Here is an 18,460-nt window from a genome sequence, read left to right as displayed (position 1 = left end):
TCCTTCCTGTCCCCCAGTTTAAAAAGTGGTGCTGGGGGACTCCTGTGTAACACCATGGCTGTTGACTTATGATGTCCCTCAACGTTCTGTTTTGTTCCTTGTGCATTTAATATTTGTATGAAACCACTGGGAGAGGTTGTCTGGGGTTCGGTGTCACCAGTATATAGATGACACTCTATCTCGCATTTTGATCTAAATTCGAGGAAGCTTCTCCAGTTCTAGATTGATATCTGTTGTCAGCAGTGTGCTGGATGAGAGTGATTAAACTGAAACTTCATCCACACAAGACAGAGGCGCTCCTGGTCAGTAGAAAGGTAGATCAGGGAATAGGGATCCAGTCAGCACTGGAGGGCATTAAACTCCCCCTGAAAACGCAGGTGTGCAGCTTTGGTGTGCTCTTGGATTCATTTTTGGGCCTGGATGACCAGGTTTCAGTGGGGGCCAGGAGTGCCTTTGCACAGTTAAAATTAGTGCACCAACTGTGCCCATTCTTGGAGAAGTCTGATCGGTCCATAATAGCACATGCCTTAGTTAAATCTCAGTTGGATCTGCTGTAATATGCTCCACATGAGGCTGCCTTTGAAAAGTGTTCGAAAATTTCATTGGGTCCAAAAAGCTGCAGCTAGATTGTTAATTGGGGCTGGTTGCAGGGGTCACCCCCCCCCATTACAGCATCTCCATTGGCTGCTGGTCCCTTTGTGGGCACAATTCAAAGTGCTGGTTTTAAATGGCTCGTGTCCAAGCTGTCTGAAATATCACACCCTTCATGAGCACATCCAGATTATCAGCAAAACCTTACTTTTGGTCCCACCCACCTTCACAGGTGCACTTGGTAGGGACACAGGATAGGGCCTTCTGTGTTGCTGCATCCAGCCTCTGGAGTTCCCTCCCATAGGAAGCCAGGCTGGCCCCATCTTTGCTGTCCTTCTGTAAGTGGGAGACCTTAAACTTCAGGCAGGCTTTCCTTTAGTGGCCAGATAAGAGGTAGAAAAGGATGGAGATTATTTGTGCTTTTGTTGCTTTTAAGGTGTTTTTCTCCACTATTTTAAATATTTGTTTAATCCTTTTCTAATATTGTAATAATTTATTTTTTCTTCTTATGAAAAAGATGGATATAAATACATTAAATAAATAAATAGTAAATATAAATTATGGGAAACATTGAAAGACAGTAGTAGATGATGCACTAAAACAATGTTCTCTCTCTCCTCTCTCTCTCCTCTCTCTCTCTCTCTCTCTGGGTGGGGGTTGTGTGTGTAAAAGGCAGGTGCTTGTGTTCATACATGTAAAAGCTGTTGCCTCCTCTCACTTACTTTAGGGTTCTCAAGTGTTACATATACTGTATATTGGTGCCCATATACCAAGAGTGGCAATCCTTGGTGGATTGGTTTCTCTGTCCTCCTCCACCTCAGTGCCAAAGAGGAGCAGCCAGATTAGATTTTGATGGGTCAATAAGGACTAAAGGGGGGGGGAGAGGGGGTACTATTGCATTTTGAAGTCAGATTGAGCAGCACTGGATATTGCTCAGGTTGTTTTATTTAATTAAAGACCAAGGTTATTGTGTCTTTTAGAAAAGGTCTAAAGTGAATTGGAGGGAGGTCTCTAATTCTGCAGAAGTCGATCTATGTTCTCATTTCTGTTCCTGTTTGAACACAATAAAAGCTCGAATTGCCGATATAAAAACAAAGCACATTTTTATGTCGGGGGAGCTGCCCACAACAACATTGCTATATAATTAGAACTCATGGATTCTGAAAACCATGCCATATCTTGTGTATCTTAGTTTAAGTCTTCATGGGTAACAGCTAACACTCCTTGCAAGAATTTTGAAAAAGAGAAGTGGGCCAGAGTTGCAATTAAAGTTCAGGTTTCATATTCCCTTCTTACGCTTCCTGGTCTAGATTTTCAATGCCTACTGAGAATTAAATTACCTCCATTCTGCTTCTGTGTCTCATGGTTTGCTGAAGAACAGTATGAAACTGTTTTTGTCCCAGTACATTACTTTGTCTAGGGATAAGAAAGGAACCCAAGTGGCCAAATAAAATAAAATAAAATAAAATAAGGAAGAAAGAAGGAAAGAAAGAAAGAAAGAAAGAAAGAAAGAAAGAAAAGATTTGTTAGAAATTTCTGTCCCATACAGAACTGTAATGGCATGTGGCTCAAATTTGTAGATACGTATGGTTTATAACTGCATAGGTCAGGGATCTCCAATAGGTCAGAGATCTCCACCTCCCTACACGCACGGACCAGGGGCGTGTCACACTCGCAGATGGGCATGAGCGCAACACGCCCAACTGCGAGTGCGGCACGCCCGCCTGCGAATGCAACATGCCCACCCGCGAGTGTGGGGGTGCCCCGCCTTCCTGTGCACAGAGCCCGCCCCACCCAGCCGGTCCACGGTTCCAAAAGGGTTGGGGACCACTGGCATTGGTGACAAGTTTTGCAGGGTGATAACATTATAGGCTTAGTTCAGTGTGGCCTCTGCAACAAGTCATAAATCTGGAGGACTAAAATGTCTCATCCTGGTGCATGAGGATTAATAATATTTTTTGGATTGCACTTGTATTTATTTGATGTTACACTATAATACTGTATGTGTCTTCATAACCAGCCCTAGAATCTGTTTCTAGTTGCTCATGATAGAAAGTAGCCATTCACATTTAATTCATTGTAATGTTGGTAAACCTAGGAGTGTCAGGTCTGGCTTTGTCACTACAAATTAGCATTTAGAACCGATGCCATCATTCTGAACCTGTGACTGTCTTGCTCAAAATTTGATTATAATAGCTTTCTTGAGTTGAATGTTACAGAAAGATTTCCACTAATTTTCCCCCGTTTTTCCTTCAGTCCAAAATGTAGGTTTGAATATAAGCGTTCTGAGACACCTTCTCGATACTATTGCTATTGTGGAAAGGTGGAGGATCCACCACTGGATCCCTGGTTAGTTCCACATTCTTGTGGCCAGGTCTGTGAGAGAGAATTCAAACCTCCCTGTGGACACAGGTGCCTACTACTTTGTCACCCAGGTAAGCCGAGCTGTTACGAAAATTCAGCTTCTTGAAAATGTAGGACAATCAACTCTTTGCTGTGGCTGCATGTTGAGAAACTTTTTTATAGAACATAATCTCAAAAAAAGAGGTGTCAATAAATAAGGATTATTTAAGGACTGATTATTAGACCACTGATCACATCTCTGTGTGGTACATATATTATGGAGAATTTCTCAAGTTTTCTTCCCACAGTAATCATGTGAGTTAAATTTCTTTTTACCTTTCTCTAAATCTGGGATAAAAGCTTCAGCCTCAAGCATATGCATTTCCCAATGTTGACTCTTTTCTCTTTGTGCCAACCTTGGGAAATGTACATGCTTGAGGCTGAAACTTTTATCCCTAATTTATGAAGTAGTGATGTATGACAGCTCAATCAAATATATTGTAATGCAAATTATAATATCTGCATTTTATTATAGCTATTAAAAAGGCTGTAAGGTCTATGCAATAAATCAAGGACATGTTTAATCTAGAGGGACACCAATTCGTTGAAATCAGCACACAAGCAGAATATAGTGAGTCAGTTATCTTCTTCAGGACAGCTACTTTTATGTTAATCTTCTGACTAATGTGTGAGGCCTTGACAACATTTACCGTTGTGTGGTTTATGAAGTTCTTAAGAAACAACAACTACAGGTAATAGATGCTATCCTTATGGCCTACTTGCTCCCAAATCATCCCATTACGATCAGATGGAAAATCCTGCTAGGTCTTTTATTTGGATATTAGAGGTAGGTATGGGATTTATTTGAAGCCTGAATTACTAGCTGAATCAACTTGATCCACTTAATAGACCACTTAATATCTTTAACAATTTTATTTTTCTGTGAAGGTACTTAGCTAGGAATTTGTGTCATGATTTGTTAGCAAACAAATTCTCCTTTTTGGCATTTGTGATACCTAGCTTGTGTGTGTATTGTAGATGGGCTTCTCCGAATGCCACATCGCTTTCTAGTTGGAATAGCCTGATTTTCATAGAGTAACAGTGTGAGCTATGAGGTAGCGACTGGTTTAAATCACCCGGTGAAGTTCATGGCTGAGCCTGGTGTTTAAAAGTAGGTCTGCTTGATTCAGTCAGGTGTTAATTACAGTGGTGCATCGCTTGACGAGGATAATCCATTCCAGCAAAATCACTGTAGAACGAAATCCTCATCAAGCGAAAATAAAAAACCCATTGAAATGCATTGAAAACCGGTTCAATGCGTTACAATGGGCTAAATACCTAATAGTCCAGCGAAGATTCTCCATAGGGCGGCCATTTTCCGGTGCCTGTAAAGTGAAAAATGGCTCCTAAAAACAGCAGGGAGCCATTTTGCACAGGGGGCGGCCATTTTGAAACCCGATGATCAGCTGTTTTCAGATCGTCGTAATGGGAAGAATCGGCTCCTGAAGCAGGGAACCGATCGTCCTAAAGCAATTTTTGGCCATTGAAACATTGTTTTGCGATCGCAAAAACCTCACCGTCAAGCGGATTCATTGTTTAAGGAGGTAATCGTTAAGCGAGGCACCACTGTATATTGTTGTGGCTAGGCAACTCAGGACAACATGTGTTAGAATATCAGTTTCCTGATATTATTTAAAATTCATTTTTGTTGTGCTTAAGTTGAGAGGAAAAAGCAAGCAAAACAGAAACACGCAGAGAAGAAAATTACTCCAAAACAGAAAACTAAAACCAAAACCAAAAAAGTAGGGGTGGGAATAGAACAACAGTAGGAACTATGAAAGGAAAGACAAAAAAGGGAAAGAAATCCAAAATCTGAAAAGATGAAAGATATTGGAATGTCTAAGGAAGTATCCATTTTCTGTTGCTGACAATATGCCACTTGTTTGAATGTTGGAAAAGTTATAAAGCAAAGCAAAGCATGCTGCTTATATACCGCCCCATAGTGCTTCAAGCACTCTCTGGGGGGTTTACAAGTTAATTATGCAGGCTACACATTGCCTCCCCAGCAAGCTGGGTACTCATTTTACTGACCTCGGAAGGATAGAAGGCTGAGTCAACCTGGAGCTGGCTACCTGGGATTGAACCCCAGGCCGTGAGGACAGTTTTGGCTGCAGTACAGTGGTTTAACCACTGCACTATTAATTCACTGATTACTATTATGAGAAGCAGTGGCTGATGTCTTATTTGCAAGTGAATAATGGTCTTCTAGACTTGAGATTAGATTCACTCTATTGAACTTGTGGCCTAATTAGATCCGTAGTACCTTGGAAGTGCTATACTGAATCTGTAGCGGTATTCAACTCAGCTAGCTGTGCGGGTTGTTGTGCAAACTGCATTGACATTCTTTTGATTATTGAGATCAATTTGTCTCCATCATTTCCTTCATCAAAAAAACAGGTAGTCATTTCTGCTGGCTGGGACTGATGCTCTATCCCTTTGGGATTTCATAGTTGTAAAATTTCTAATCAGTTATAAAGGAGAAGTTGCTGAGTGAAAGTAAACTTGAAGCTACCACTACTTATTAGAGTTTATTAAGCAGAAGAAAAAGGGAGACAGTATTCGGTCTGTCCGATTATTCAGACCTATTAAATAAAACTCTAAAGTCTTTCTCTTTGGTATCTCTAGGTCCCTGCCCACCTTGTCCAAAGATGGTTTCCATAACGTGTTATTGTAAAAAGGCAAAACCTGTACCACGGAGATGCAGTACAAAAGAGTGGTCCTGCCAGCTGCCATGTGGACGAAAACTGCCATGTGGGCAGCACAACTGTGAAAAACCTTGTCATCCAGGTAGGTTTGAAAAGTGTCAGAGAAAGGTTTGTCTTTTTTAGATTAATTACACTTTGCATTTGAATAATCACTTTCTTGCCCCCATTCAGTGGGAAGTCCCCCTGTCATTCTGCTCCAGGCTAACTTCTATGAATTGCTTTTAGGAGTCTGCCAACCCTGTCCAAGAGTGAGTGAACAAAGTTGTGTCTGTGGGAGGCAAGTAGCAGAAAGACTTTGTGCAAGCCCTACTTGGCGGTGTGATCAGGTAGGTTTCCTTAAAAATTGCTAAGTTAATCTATATGGGTCTTTGCTTTTCAAGAAAGCTGGCAGTATGAGCCTTGATATCTTTCCTTTTATGCAAGAAAACCTTGCAGATTAACATGAAGATGAAGGGTTTGGAGATGTGATTTAGAAAAGAAGAATTCTTTTCTAGGTGAACGTCTATGCCTGAGTTCTGCAGATAGTTCAAATTAGAGTATGATTTACATAAATATTCACTTGATACTCAGCAGTTGACTCAATAAATCTTCTCTGTTTTGGACCATTTGTTGTATTTAATGCCTGCAACCAGAGATGGTTTGTGGTTCAGTGGTAGAGTACCCATTTCACATGTAGAAGACTCGGCTTCAAACCCAAGCATTTCCAGGTCTGGCTAAAAAAAGAACCCTGCTTGAAAACCTGCTGCCAGATAAGAATTGATGATACTATTTAAATGTACAGTGGTGCCTCGCAAGATGAAATCAATTCATTCCGTGAGTCCTTTCATACCGTGAAAACGATCGTCTTGCGAAGCGCGGTTTCCCATAGGAATGCATTGAAATTACCTTCAATGCATTCCTATAAGATGCCTCGCAAGATGAATGCCTTTTTTTGTCTTGCGAAAATGACTGCAGGACAAAAAAAATCGTCTTGCGAAGCATGGCCATAGGAAAAGCTGTCTTGCGAGTCGCGGAAAAAATCGCAAGATGCTTTTGTCTTGCGAGTTTTTCGTGGCGCGGGTTGTTCGTCTTGCGAGGTACCACTGTATTGATAACTCAATAAAAGGCAGCTGCCTTTTCTCCAGTGTACAGTGGGATCTTGACTTGAGAACTTAATCCGTATTGGAAGGCGGTTCTCAAGTCAAAAAGTCTGTAAGTCAAGTCTCCATTGACCTACAGTGCATTGAAAACCGATTAATCCCGTAACAGGCCGTTTTTGTTCCATTTTGGTTTTTTTCTGGTCTGTAAGTCAAATCTCAGTCTGCAGGTCAAACCTAAATTTTGCGGCCAGAGAAGTCTGTAACTCAAAAAGTCTGTAAGTCAAGCCGTCTGTAAGTCAAGGGTCCACTGTACTGACTGGCTCCCTACTTAGGTGGAATTAAGTATTGATGCAGGGTGTTTGAATCTTTGTGTTCATGTTGGAGTCACTTGTTTGTTCATAATAACATTTTCCAAGGTGCCCATTTAGAGCCAGTGCTGTAGGGACAGTATTCCTCAGCAAGACTTTTTATTACAGATGTTTCCATGCCATGCAGTGGAGCTTTCCCATGCCCTTCTTTTCACCACAACTGACTGTGCTGAGAGCTGAGGGGCCCCTCAGTGGTGTGCATTGTGGTATGGTAGGCCCACTGTTTCCCTTATAGAAGGAGAGGGAAATTGTAACAGCTGGGTGGAAGGGGGGTCTGCCTTCTGTGGAAACAAGTGTCAGATGACACAAGAGCAAAGTGAGTTCCAGGCTGTAGCCTCTTTTGGCTATGGCTACCCTCATAAAAGCAGCTGTGAACACAGCATTGAGAAGAGAGCCTCTGAAATATCATGCTTAGCATTGGTTTGATGCATCAATCATAAAAGAAAAAGTATTTATTTGAGTATTCATTTTTATACTATAAACTGGCCCAAATTTGAAAATAAATTATGTCACTTTTCCTTTTGCCATTGTGGCATGACTGTCCTGTCTTTGCTTAAGAAGGACAGGGGTTTTTCAGGATGCTTTGTCTTTCTACCTGCTGAAATTTACATTTTCTATAGATCTCTTAAAGGTATAGTGTCTCTTTCCTGAACTACTGGAAAATATAGTCCTATCCTATCTTTTTTTATATAGTTCGTTAAATTAGGCAAGGTAATTTCAGAAAACTTGAATCCAGATGTCTTTTAATGCTTTTTAAAATCACCATATGATTTGTATATTACTTAAAATTCTTTGGAAAGAAATTTTTTCCCTTGCCTACATGTTGTATGTGTTTTTTTTTTTTTGTAGTTTGTTATTTGCTAATTTCATTATTTACAGTTACTAACACATGCGGGTTCCCCAACAGATTTGTGGCAAAACGTTGCCTTGTGGTTATCATTCGTGTGAACAGATATGTCATGGTGGTTCCTGTGGGAAATGTCCACGATCTGGCAGAAGGTCTTGTCCATGTGGAAAATCAAGTATGCATACTCTTAATTACTACCTATTTAGTTTTGACAATACAGTGGTGCCTCGATTTACGACTGTCCCTACTTACGACCAATTCGACTTATGAACAGCTCCAGTCACAAAATTTTGCTTCTACAGTACTTGCGACCGAAGCTTCCACTTACAAACAGGAAAAAGGCGGGAAATTCAAATTGCTAACTGTAGGTGGTGAAAGAGGCTGATTCTTTGTAGCTCTTTTGCCACCATGGTTAGAGTAAGTGTGATTGAAGAGGGACTGCCTGGCTTCTGCTTCTCAGTGAGCGTGTGTGTGTTTGCAGGGAGCCTTGGGACTGCCTGTTAGGTAAGGTAAGGTGCTGTTTTCTGCTTTTTAAAAACTGTTCTGGGTGTTTTTGCAGCGTGGTTTTAGGCTGGGGGGTTATGTTTCTGTGCTGTGATGGGTCTTGTGGGGTTTGTTTGTTTTTTGGGTTCCCCATTTCCGATGGGTTTTGGCTGGGTTTGGTTGCTTTTGGGGTTTTCCCCCCATTTCTGATGTCCTGCATACTTCCCTTGCTTTTTCCTTTGTTTTTTTGCATTTCTGAACTTGTCCCTTTGTTCTCTGTGCATTTCCAATCTGATCCATTTGTTTTCTGTGCATTTGCTATGGGTCTTGCATGACTGATTGCTTTTCTCCCCCCCCCCACTTCGGCCGGAAGGGATTAATAGTGTTTCCAATGAGTCTTGCAGTGATTTTTTTTTGTGATTTTTTTTTCTTTGACCGGAATGGAATAATTGCATTTCAATGCATTCTTATGGGAAATGGTGCTTCGACTTACGACCATTCTGAGTTACATCCATCTTCTGGAATGGATTATGGTCATAAGTTGAGGCACCACTGTATAGCTAAAGCTTTCTGAAAGTGAAATTGTGTACATTGTGTTCAGAATCAAACTAGTTACAGAAGAAAAACATAGCAGACTTTGGTTGAATACATTTCTTTAATACTGCTTATTTCAGACTTGCCATGAACAGAAACAATTAGCGTTATGATCTTTTTTTTAAAATTGGGAGACATGTAAAGATGTTTGTTATTTTTGATTTTATGTTTAATGGCCAATGTGTACAGGTTTTGTTTCAATTTCTGCAGAGTTTTCTTTGCCATGTACGGAAGATGTACCAACTTGTGGGGACAGTTGTGACAAAACTCTTGAATGTGAAATTCATAGATGTTCACAACGCTGCCATCGAGGTCCCTGTGAAACCTGTAGACAGGTAAATATTGCCTTTCCAGCTCAGTAATGAGCTTTTTCATTGTGATTTTTCATTAATGATTTTTTATTGTACCATGGGTCCCCAAGGGGCTTATATCAGTGCCTCCCTGTGGCTTGGAGGAAGTGAAGATTCTTCTTTGGGCTGTTTTCTTCTTCTCTTGAGTCTGAAAGCATTCCATCTTCTTTGCCTCTAATACATTTCAAAATAAGCCTAGAAAACACACACACCTCGTCTCTTGCTCTCTCATTTCTCTCCCTGTCTCTTTCAGCTAGTTGAAGGGCATTCCCTGGTGTGTCAGAAATCAAACGGCAGATTATAAACAATTAACAGATTTTTTGATGAAACAGATCAGCTACAGATGGATCATCCCAGAAGGTGTGTGATTCTACTATCAAGGTCAGCGACAATATATAAACACTATGGATAAAGTGGAGGCCTTCCTGGATAGATATGGAGGAAGAAAGGAGAAAAAAAAGAAAAGAGAAAGAAGTTCAAAGGAGAGATGCAACAGGAGGCAGGAAATCTATAGATTCAGAAAAAGCCCAGGAAAGTGAAGAAGAATCCAAGGAAGAGGAAGAAGAGGAGGAGGAGGAAGAGGAGGAAACCAAAGAGGCAAAAAAATCTAAAGTAGTACAGATTCAGATCAAATCAACAAGGAAGAGGGAGGACTACGGAGGTAGTAAGCAAGCAGGAAATGTCTAAAAATCAGCTGAGATTAATCACTATCAATGTAAATGAATTGAATGCACCTGGAAAACAGAAAAAAAGATATCATCAACTTAAGAAATTGAATATAGATGTTACATGTATACATGAAACCCATATTTAAAAAAAGACGTGAAATATTTGGAAATGCCAAAATTAGAGAGGCTGTTTGCTGCATCAGACAATAAAGAAAAAAAAGAGAGGGATGGCAACATTTATAAAAGACTATCTGAAACCTAAACCAATTTTTGCATCTCAAGATGGAAGAATATTGATGGTAGAAATTCAAACAGGGAAGGAAAAAACATTGATAGTGAATATTTATGCTCCAAATAAAAATCAAGATAAATTTTTCAAAGAACTACAAAAAGAATTGGCAGATAAAGAATATAAATATATTTACTGTGTAGGGGACTTCAATGCAGTTTATAATCTTGACCTTTCCAAACCAGCTGTTTCTCTTTTAAATTTGCCAAAACTTGATTTCTAAAAGAGCTCCTTAAAAATGTTATGTGGATCTCTCTCGGTTTATGGTTGTTTCTTGTATAAATAGTTGAGGATCTCCATGCGTTGTTCAGGTTCTTTTCTATTTCCTCAGGAACCAATCCTTCAATAGGAATTAGTAATTGAGTTATAATTGCTCTTAAATCTTCTTCCTGTTCCTCTTCTATGTTTTGAAAGCAGAGATCTGAAAGACACTACCTTCCCTGCTTTGCGACAAATCCCGCCTTCCTTCCCAGTCACTATTCTTTGAGTGTAGCTATTTGTTGCAGTCTCTATTTGAAATATACAACCAAATCCATTGTTATCTGAAATAGCAGAAGGAACATAGGAAAAAATAATTTCCATTACTGCTGTCATAATTATTCTGATTACAGTGGTCTGTAAGAGGGCCCAGTATCTGTATGCAAACTGTAGCCAACGAAATGGGTTTTTTTGGGACCTCTTATCCAAACATACTAGAAAATCTCTGTGCAGCTTGTTTCATAATAAATTCATGCAGTGCTTTTAAATGCTTCTTTTTATTTGTAATGCATCTAGTTTCATGTGCTATTAATGATCAACCTAAATCTATGGATTTAATTTGTATGTATTAGCAATACCTTCTTTCTACCTGTATCCTAACAGGAAGTTGAAAAACAATGCCGCTGTGGAAAGCATACAAAGCAGATGCCCTGCCATAAGCCATACCTTTGTGAAACAAAGTGTACAAAAATTCGTGACTGCCAAAAACACCAGTGTAAAAGAAAGGCAAGTATTAAAGATCCTCTGTTCTAGGTAGAGTTATGTAAATGTTTGGTTCCACTTCCAAAATTCTTTTACTTCCAATTGGCAGCCTGTATATTTAAGTATGTGAATGTGTTTGAGAAAGAACAATTCTTAGCTTGCAGTGCAGGCTGTTATGTTTCTTTTGAAAGCAGTGTTAGGTGTAAAACTTTATAGAACATCTTATGATAAGTATTTCTATCTTGAGAGAAATCAAATAAGCTAAGGATGGCCTGCTTTACAGAACTGGTGCCCTTATGGCACCCACACACTATGAAAAGGATAGAGAAGGTTCTGACACTAATTCTTACTTCATGAATTGTACATGAACTTTCCTCAAACTAAGAGGGAGTAAATTTCAAAGGTCCAAGAGAATAGGGGGGAAAAGGAGTTACATGTTTGCTTGTACTAAATGCATTTCCATTCCTTCCCCTTTCTCTGTTGAGATCAGGAGTTCTGGATTTATCTCATTGGTTTTTAGGTCTGAAATTCTGGTTGTATGTGCTGGCAATAATCTAAGTTGTTCAGATACCTGTCTTTACATAATTAAAGTGGCATTGTTTGTATGCAAGAGAAAATTATTATTAGGTTTGGGTTGAGGATTACCTTGACACAACCCAGTGGGGGCTGAGCATGCTCACTAGCCCTGGAATATTGTCCAGCATGATCAAAAAGTTGAAAGCCATGTGGGAGAAGGAATAGAATTAAATATACCAAACAAGACCTCTCCATATTGTAACATTTTGTCACTCCTGCATAATCTTTTGCCCTTTTCATATTTATTAAAATAAGGAAAAGGAGAAAAGGTAAAAGTTACCCCCCCCAAAAAAAAAGGTTTCAAAAATACTTGGAGCAAAATACAGAGATAGTCTCAGGCAATTCCACAGTTTACACCAGAAAATAACTAAGGCTCCACTTATGTACCTGATATTCACAATGGGAGGGGGGGTCTGTGGAATTCTAATGCATGCATAGAATGTACTCTTCCTAGGATCACAGAGAGCAAATGAATGGAGCCATGAGGAAAGCCCTCTTCTCCTTAGAGACAGGCCAGGCTGACACTATCTGACTAGCCAGTTTTCTGCATGCCTTTTATACATTAAAACAGTGGTCCCCAACCCTTTTAATGCCAGGGACCGGTTTTGTTGAAGACCATTCTTCTCTGCTCTGAAATTAACAACAAAAATGATAAATCACTGCGTGGAAGGTGGATGTATGCATGAGTGAAATTCAGATTGTTAAAACATTTAAAAATAGTAAAGCATTATCTGATATTACAGTTTTTTAAATTTGAATTTTTTTAGAACCCATCTTTAGGGAGCTGAAAACATAAGCAAAATATGTCAGAAATATAAAATGGTAAAACCATTGTGACACACAGATTGGAAATGTGAAAAGCAGACAAAGTTACACTTAAGGTAACATTTTTAAGCACCTGGACAATATATTTTTACCTGGATAGACAAATGATGCCAGTGCTAATATATTGTTAACATTGTTTTGCTGATGAAATTGCTCTTATCCATTCCAAACCAGAATCCACATTAAAAGTAGATTGTAATGAGAATACCTGAGGCAACCACTTGCATTGTTGATGCATGCGTTTCACTGGGCAAAACCCTGTTTTTTTCCATGGTAAATTGTACTAGAGTAGGCTCATTGAATCAATGTGAATTTAATGACTTGACTCTGTGAACTTGATTGATTCAAATGGGCTTACTCTAACTGTGTCCTACTATGCTTAAGTAAGTCACATTTAGAGAAGACTGATTTGAATTAATGGAACCTATGGAGGAGTTGAGGCACCAAATCTTCTGTGGACCTACTTTAGTGCAATTTTCTAATATACTACACTTGATCTTAGCCAAAAGGCCAAGAAGCTAAGCAGTAGAATTTTGGGCGGTGTTCAGTGTAGCTTACCTAAGTAAGCAGGCCCAGGTTCATTGCCCTGACATACTGTGATAAGCATTTGTCTTTGGTACAGTGTTGTCCTGGGAATTGCCCACCTTGTGACCAGGTCTGTGGAAGAACTTTGGGATGCCGAAATCACAAGTGTCCTTCAGTCTGCCACAGAGGTAAGAATAAACAGAAAATAATCCTTGTAGCCTTGTAACTGAAATGGCACTTTCATTTTTATTTATGTGTCTTCTGTAGTTATACTTGGAGAATGTACATTTCACAAGCTTTAATTTTAGTTCAGATCTCCTGTTTAATAGCTAACCTTTTTCGTAAATAAATGTCTAAGATGGAAAGGTGACAAAAGCAGAAGTCAGTGCGAAGAAAGGAGTAGAAAAACTTGTCGCTACCATGTTGTTCAAAGCTCATTATTTAAATCATAACTGTTCTTTCAGGCCCAAGTTGCCAAGTTGATAAAGGTTTTTTTCTTAACACAAGTTAGTACAAGGTGTCGATTTCATTCCTTATTTTGATGAATATTATGTGCAAATAACGGTGTAACTTAAGTTGCTGTCTTGTGAAGTACATGGACTGTGTGGTATCCAATAAGTTTCCCAGTTATGGCAAAAATATATGATGTGTTTTCTTTTTTATGTTATCTCCTACTCATGTACACTTGTTTATACTGTGGAAGTGTGTTGATGTATTTTTAAAGATGCTTAAAGAATGCAAATATTGACCCTTTCTGCAGATAAGAGAATCATTTGCATTCCTGCTGATTTTTTAAAATGCCTTTTGCAAATGTCAAAAATAGGGTGTTCTCTTTCGACCTTTCAAGAAAAAGAGAAAGGTGATATCTGTTTTGTTAGTGATAAAAAAGCATGACATATAAATAACACAATCTAGGTGGGATGTCTGAATTCATAGTATTGTTATGGGTTTCAGTTATAGAGATTGGATTACTTCTTATTCAGATTTTGCCATATAACTTTAAAAATAGAGGAAATAATTATTTGGTCCACTGGTCTGACTGAATGCCTTCAGATAGTTAAAACGCTAATTTTATGATCAGTATAATTATAGCATTAGTTATTTTGGTAACAACAGAATAATCAGTACAGGTGGCTTCTTTGATAAACTGTGTTAACTACTTTTTCCAAAGTTGGCTACTTGTTGTATCTGTGTTAATTTTAGGTAGCTGCTATCCATGTCCTGAAACTGTAGATGTAAAGTGCAGTTGTGGCAAAACTGTTCTCAAAGTACCGTGTGGCAGGGAACGTACCACCAAACCCCCTAGATGTAAAGAACTGTGTAGGTAAGTATAAAGAACAATATATTCATTGCAAGCTCTACCTTCTAAAACATAACAGTGTTTGGCACCTATCAAGCAAATTTAGAAAGCTCTTATAGTTTCAAATGCAGCTTGTTTAGTGTCATATTAATTAACCAGAGGCGTGAAGATTCATTACACAATACAGTGGGGTCTCGACTTACGAATGACCCTACTTGCGAACAATTCAACTTATGAACCCACCCTATAGGGAAATAAGGACTCGACATAAGAACTTCCCTCAAGTTACGAACAGGAAAAAAGTGCCCCCTCCCTCCCCTTAGAGGCTTCTGGAGTGGGAAAAAAGGTCAGAAACTTAAAAAATAAAATAAAATAAAGTCACCAGGGCTTGGTAGCCCCCAAACAGCAGGAAAAAGAGCAGGAAACAGCTAAAAGCCCACACCAGAAGTGAGCCTGGCAGCCATTTTGTGCTTTCCCCCCCGTTCCTGCCCTGTCCTCTCCCCGCCTATCAGCTCATCGGCTGGCTCTGAAGAGGCTTTGGGAGGCTTGCTCAGCACCTAAAAAGCCTGCCTGTGTGTATTTGTGCTGAAAAAATCAGCACAACATGCTTTAAAACATGCTATAAAATTGGCTTCGTTGAAAAAAAAGATTTCAAAAGTGCTTTGCAAACTGTTCCCTGCCTTCCCCCTCCTTTCCTGAACCTAAGGGGGAAAAAAGAAAAAAAATATCCCCCTCTAGTGGCAGACGGCGGAGTAGCAGCTTCCCATTAGTTTCTATGGATGGAAAAGAGCAGATACAGATTAAATGGTTTTCAGTGCATTCCTATGGGAAATGCTGATTCGACCTACGAACCTTTTGACCTACGAACCACCTTCCAATACGGATTAAGTTCGTAAGTCGAGACCCCACTATAGCTTTTATCTTAAATTATAAGATATTGTATGTATGTTTGTTTGTTTGTTTTTCTATGCCTTGTGAGTAAGTATCCTATGCAAGTCAGAGCTGCTTGCCAGTTACTAGATTTTATTAAAGTTGTTGGAGAAGAAGATGACCTGTTCTGAGTAGTGTGGAATTCTTACTGTGATTTAAAAAAACAAAAACAAACCCCACCCTCCCTGGCTGCTTAACTTAATTAAGCACTAATGAATAATGCACCAATGACAAAAAGATTCAACTTTTCCAAAAGTATATACAAAACATCCTTCATGAATATAGTATGCTGTTTGTAGAAAATGTTGCAGACAAAAGTTAGTAATGTTATTTTTAAAAAGAAACTCATCAAGTTATATTGTTTTTGTCAAGATAAATCAATATTTAGCTCAGTTTGAAAGTAATGGTGTTGAGTTTGAAACTGTGACCAAAAAATTCTGATTGAGTTACTAAGCCCAGTTGGTCATATACACCATAATACCCATTAAGATACTCATGATTTGTGTGAAATCTTTTAAAATGATATATCTGTTGAGAAATGGTTTGGGCCAGTAAAATGGAAGACAAATATGTGGCAAACTTACATAGAAAAATATGTTTCCTTATTCTGTAACATTCAAGAGAAAGTTTGTTGTTGTTTTAAGATTAAATCTTAAAAGTTAATCCAAAACATACTGGCAACTACAAAGATTCTCTTCTCAGATTACTTTTGGACATTGTTTATAGATGAAAATGCTATTTAAGACTTCACGCAGACAAAGAATCTGACTTTTATTCTGATACAAAAAGGCTTGTTGCATGTCTTTTTTAGTAGAAACTGAGTGAAGAGTGAGTAATAGTAGTAGTAGTAGCAGTAGTAACAGCAACAGCGCCAAATGTCGACTCTGCCAAGAAAAAAAAAGAAACTGTGTCACACTTCATTGTGGATGTCCAAAGATTGCACAAACAGATTACAAAGTTAGACATGATAGAATGGCAAAGTTAGTGCACTGGTCATTATGCAGAAATCTAACTTGCTGGTCTCCAAAAACCCATGGGAACATCAAGTAGAGAAAGTCTCAGAAAATGAGGAAGTGAAGATCTTGTGGGATTTCTGGATCAAACTGATAGACACTTGAACATAACACACCAGACATAGTAGTAATAGAACGAAGAAATGTCTGGATCATTGACATTGCAATTCCAGGGGATGCCAGAGTTGAAAATAAAGAATTGGAAAAACTAACCAAATACAGAGACCTGGCAGTTGAAACATCTTGTCTCTGGAAGAAACACACTTCAGTGGTCCCCGTAGTCATTGGGGCTTTGGGAACAATATCAAGACATTTCACACAGTATTATAAGCAGGTGCAGATCTCAGAAATCAGACCATCAGAGCTACAAAAACCAGCAATATTAGGAACAGCATACATACTGTGCCGATATTTAACAGATACTTAAGTTTTTGGTTGAAACTTGTATCTGTTATATAATACCAGTCAGTGGTTTTTAAAATCTTGATTGACTGTGCCTGGTGTTTTTGAACAGCAGCAGCAGCAATAACAACAACAGTCAAGTCAGTTTTGCCTCATGCTGATTGTTTTCAGGATTTTCTAGGTAGAGAATACTCAGAAGTGGTTTACCATTCCCTTCTTATGGGGGCAATCGTGGTACTGTGCAGCTTGCCCAAGGTCACACAGGCTGGATCTTATCTCAGGAATTCAACTCCCATTCTCTGGCTCTGCTACCAGATACGCAGCTCAGTGAGCTATCCAGCCAGCTCAAGTGAAGAGTTAAGTACATGTAATTAAGCTAAGGTGACGAGTGCCCAGTCGTTTAAAGTGAAAAAATAGCTTGGAAAGATAAAGGGTAATACAATAAAAAGGCATTGAAATTCAGTTTTCAAATATGTCTATGCCTTAGTGAAAGTTTTTATACAAACAGAACATACAGATCTACCCGGATCACCCGATATAGCCAGCAGGGGCGGCTGAGGGGTCTGACGCCGAGAGAGGCCTGGAAGGGAAAAACAAGAAACCGGGCCTTCTCGGCGGTGGCCCCTCAGCTGTGGAATGCCCTCCCAACAGCAATTCGGCTGGCACCCTCGCTGGGTGTTTTTAAAAGCCAGTTAAAAACTTGGTTATTCAAGAAGGCCTTCCCTCCAGTCAATTAAGTCTTTCTCTCTCTCTCTCTCTCTCTCTCTCTCTCTCTCTCTCTCTCTCTCTCTCTCTCTCTCTCTTTTTTTTGGCTCTTCCATCTTGGTAATCCTCTCTTTAAATTAATTGTTTTAAATTGAAATTTGTAATTTTATGATTTTATATATTTTTATACTGTTTTGTTTTATTTTGTAAGCCGCCCCGAGTAGACATGGTCTAGAGGGGCGGGGTAAAAATCAAATAAATAAATAAATAAATAAAATAAATAGACTATAGTATAAAAAATTTACTTATTCTACAGTTGGAGGTTCTGGGTTTTTTAAAAAAATTGGGTCTGTGCTTTTGTGTTCCAGTAGGTGGAGCCACATTAACATGGTGTGCACTTGGTAGTTTATAATACTTTGAGAGAAGGTTGTGCAGTGGCTATATATTTAATAGCCAGTAGTCCAAAGTGCTGCTTTAATTTAACTCCATCACCTCATGGGACTACCTGACATATAGGAATTTAATGAATGGGTAACTTTAATGATTATTTAAAATATATTTCAGGACTTGGTATAATTTTAATATTTAATAACTGCATTTTTAAAAAAATAAACATTTCTCCAAATGGCCACAGTAAAACAAGAAAGAGCTAAATTACTTCAGCTTGTGCCTGGAAGTGTTGAATTTCATGGGTTATTCTGGATCCCAATTAGTTGTTGCTATATTTTTATGTCTTTTGCCATGCTTTGTTGACCTCTTCAAACATAATGTGCACTGAAAAACAGTATAGAAATCAGGCCCTTTTGTACATAATGCTGAATCAATCATTTTAGTAATCCTTGACTTT

General features: G+C 38.9%; 1 protein-coding gene and 1 non-coding gene across 3 annotated transcripts in view; one reads left to right on the top strand and one right to left on the bottom strand.

Moving 5' to 3' along the window:
- The window catches only part of NFXL1 (nuclear transcription factor, X-box binding like 1), a 92,104-nt gene that overhangs the window by 11,212 nt on the left and 62,432 nt on the right, over window positions 1–18,460 (top strand). For both annotated transcript variants that reach the window (XM_020789633.3, XM_073001294.2), the window contains exons 5-12: window positions 2,848–3,026; window positions 5,620–5,781; window positions 5,925–6,025; window positions 8,054–8,168; window positions 9,281–9,405; window positions 11,239–11,361; window positions 13,361–13,451; window positions 14,467–14,587. In XM_020789633.3, the coding sequence (XP_020645292.3) occupies window positions 2,848–3,026; window positions 5,620–5,781; window positions 5,925–6,025; window positions 8,054–8,168; window positions 9,281–9,405; window positions 11,239–11,361; window positions 13,361–13,451; window positions 14,467–14,587 (1,017 nt within the window). The remainder of the gene's footprint in view (window positions 1–2,847; window positions 3,027–5,619; window positions 5,782–5,924; window positions 6,026–8,053; window positions 8,169–9,280; window positions 9,406–11,238; window positions 11,362–13,360; window positions 13,452–14,466; window positions 14,588–18,460) is intronic.
- LOC144583373 (U2 spliceosomal RNA) lies at window positions 13,077–13,260 on the bottom strand. The gene has a single exon (XR_013537115.1). It is a non-coding gene; the product is annotated as a U2 spliceosomal RNA (small nuclear RNA).

The sequence above is a fragment of the Pogona vitticeps genome, chromosome 5 (assembly GCF_051106095.1).
Source record: "Pogona vitticeps strain Pit_001003342236 chromosome 5, PviZW2.1, whole genome shotgun sequence".
NCBI classification, from domain to species: Eukaryota; Metazoa; Chordata; class Lepidosauria; order Squamata; family Agamidae; genus Pogona; species Pogona vitticeps.
Note: the sequence above shows the minus strand (reverse complement) of the source record. Positions and strands in the feature narration are given on the sequence as shown.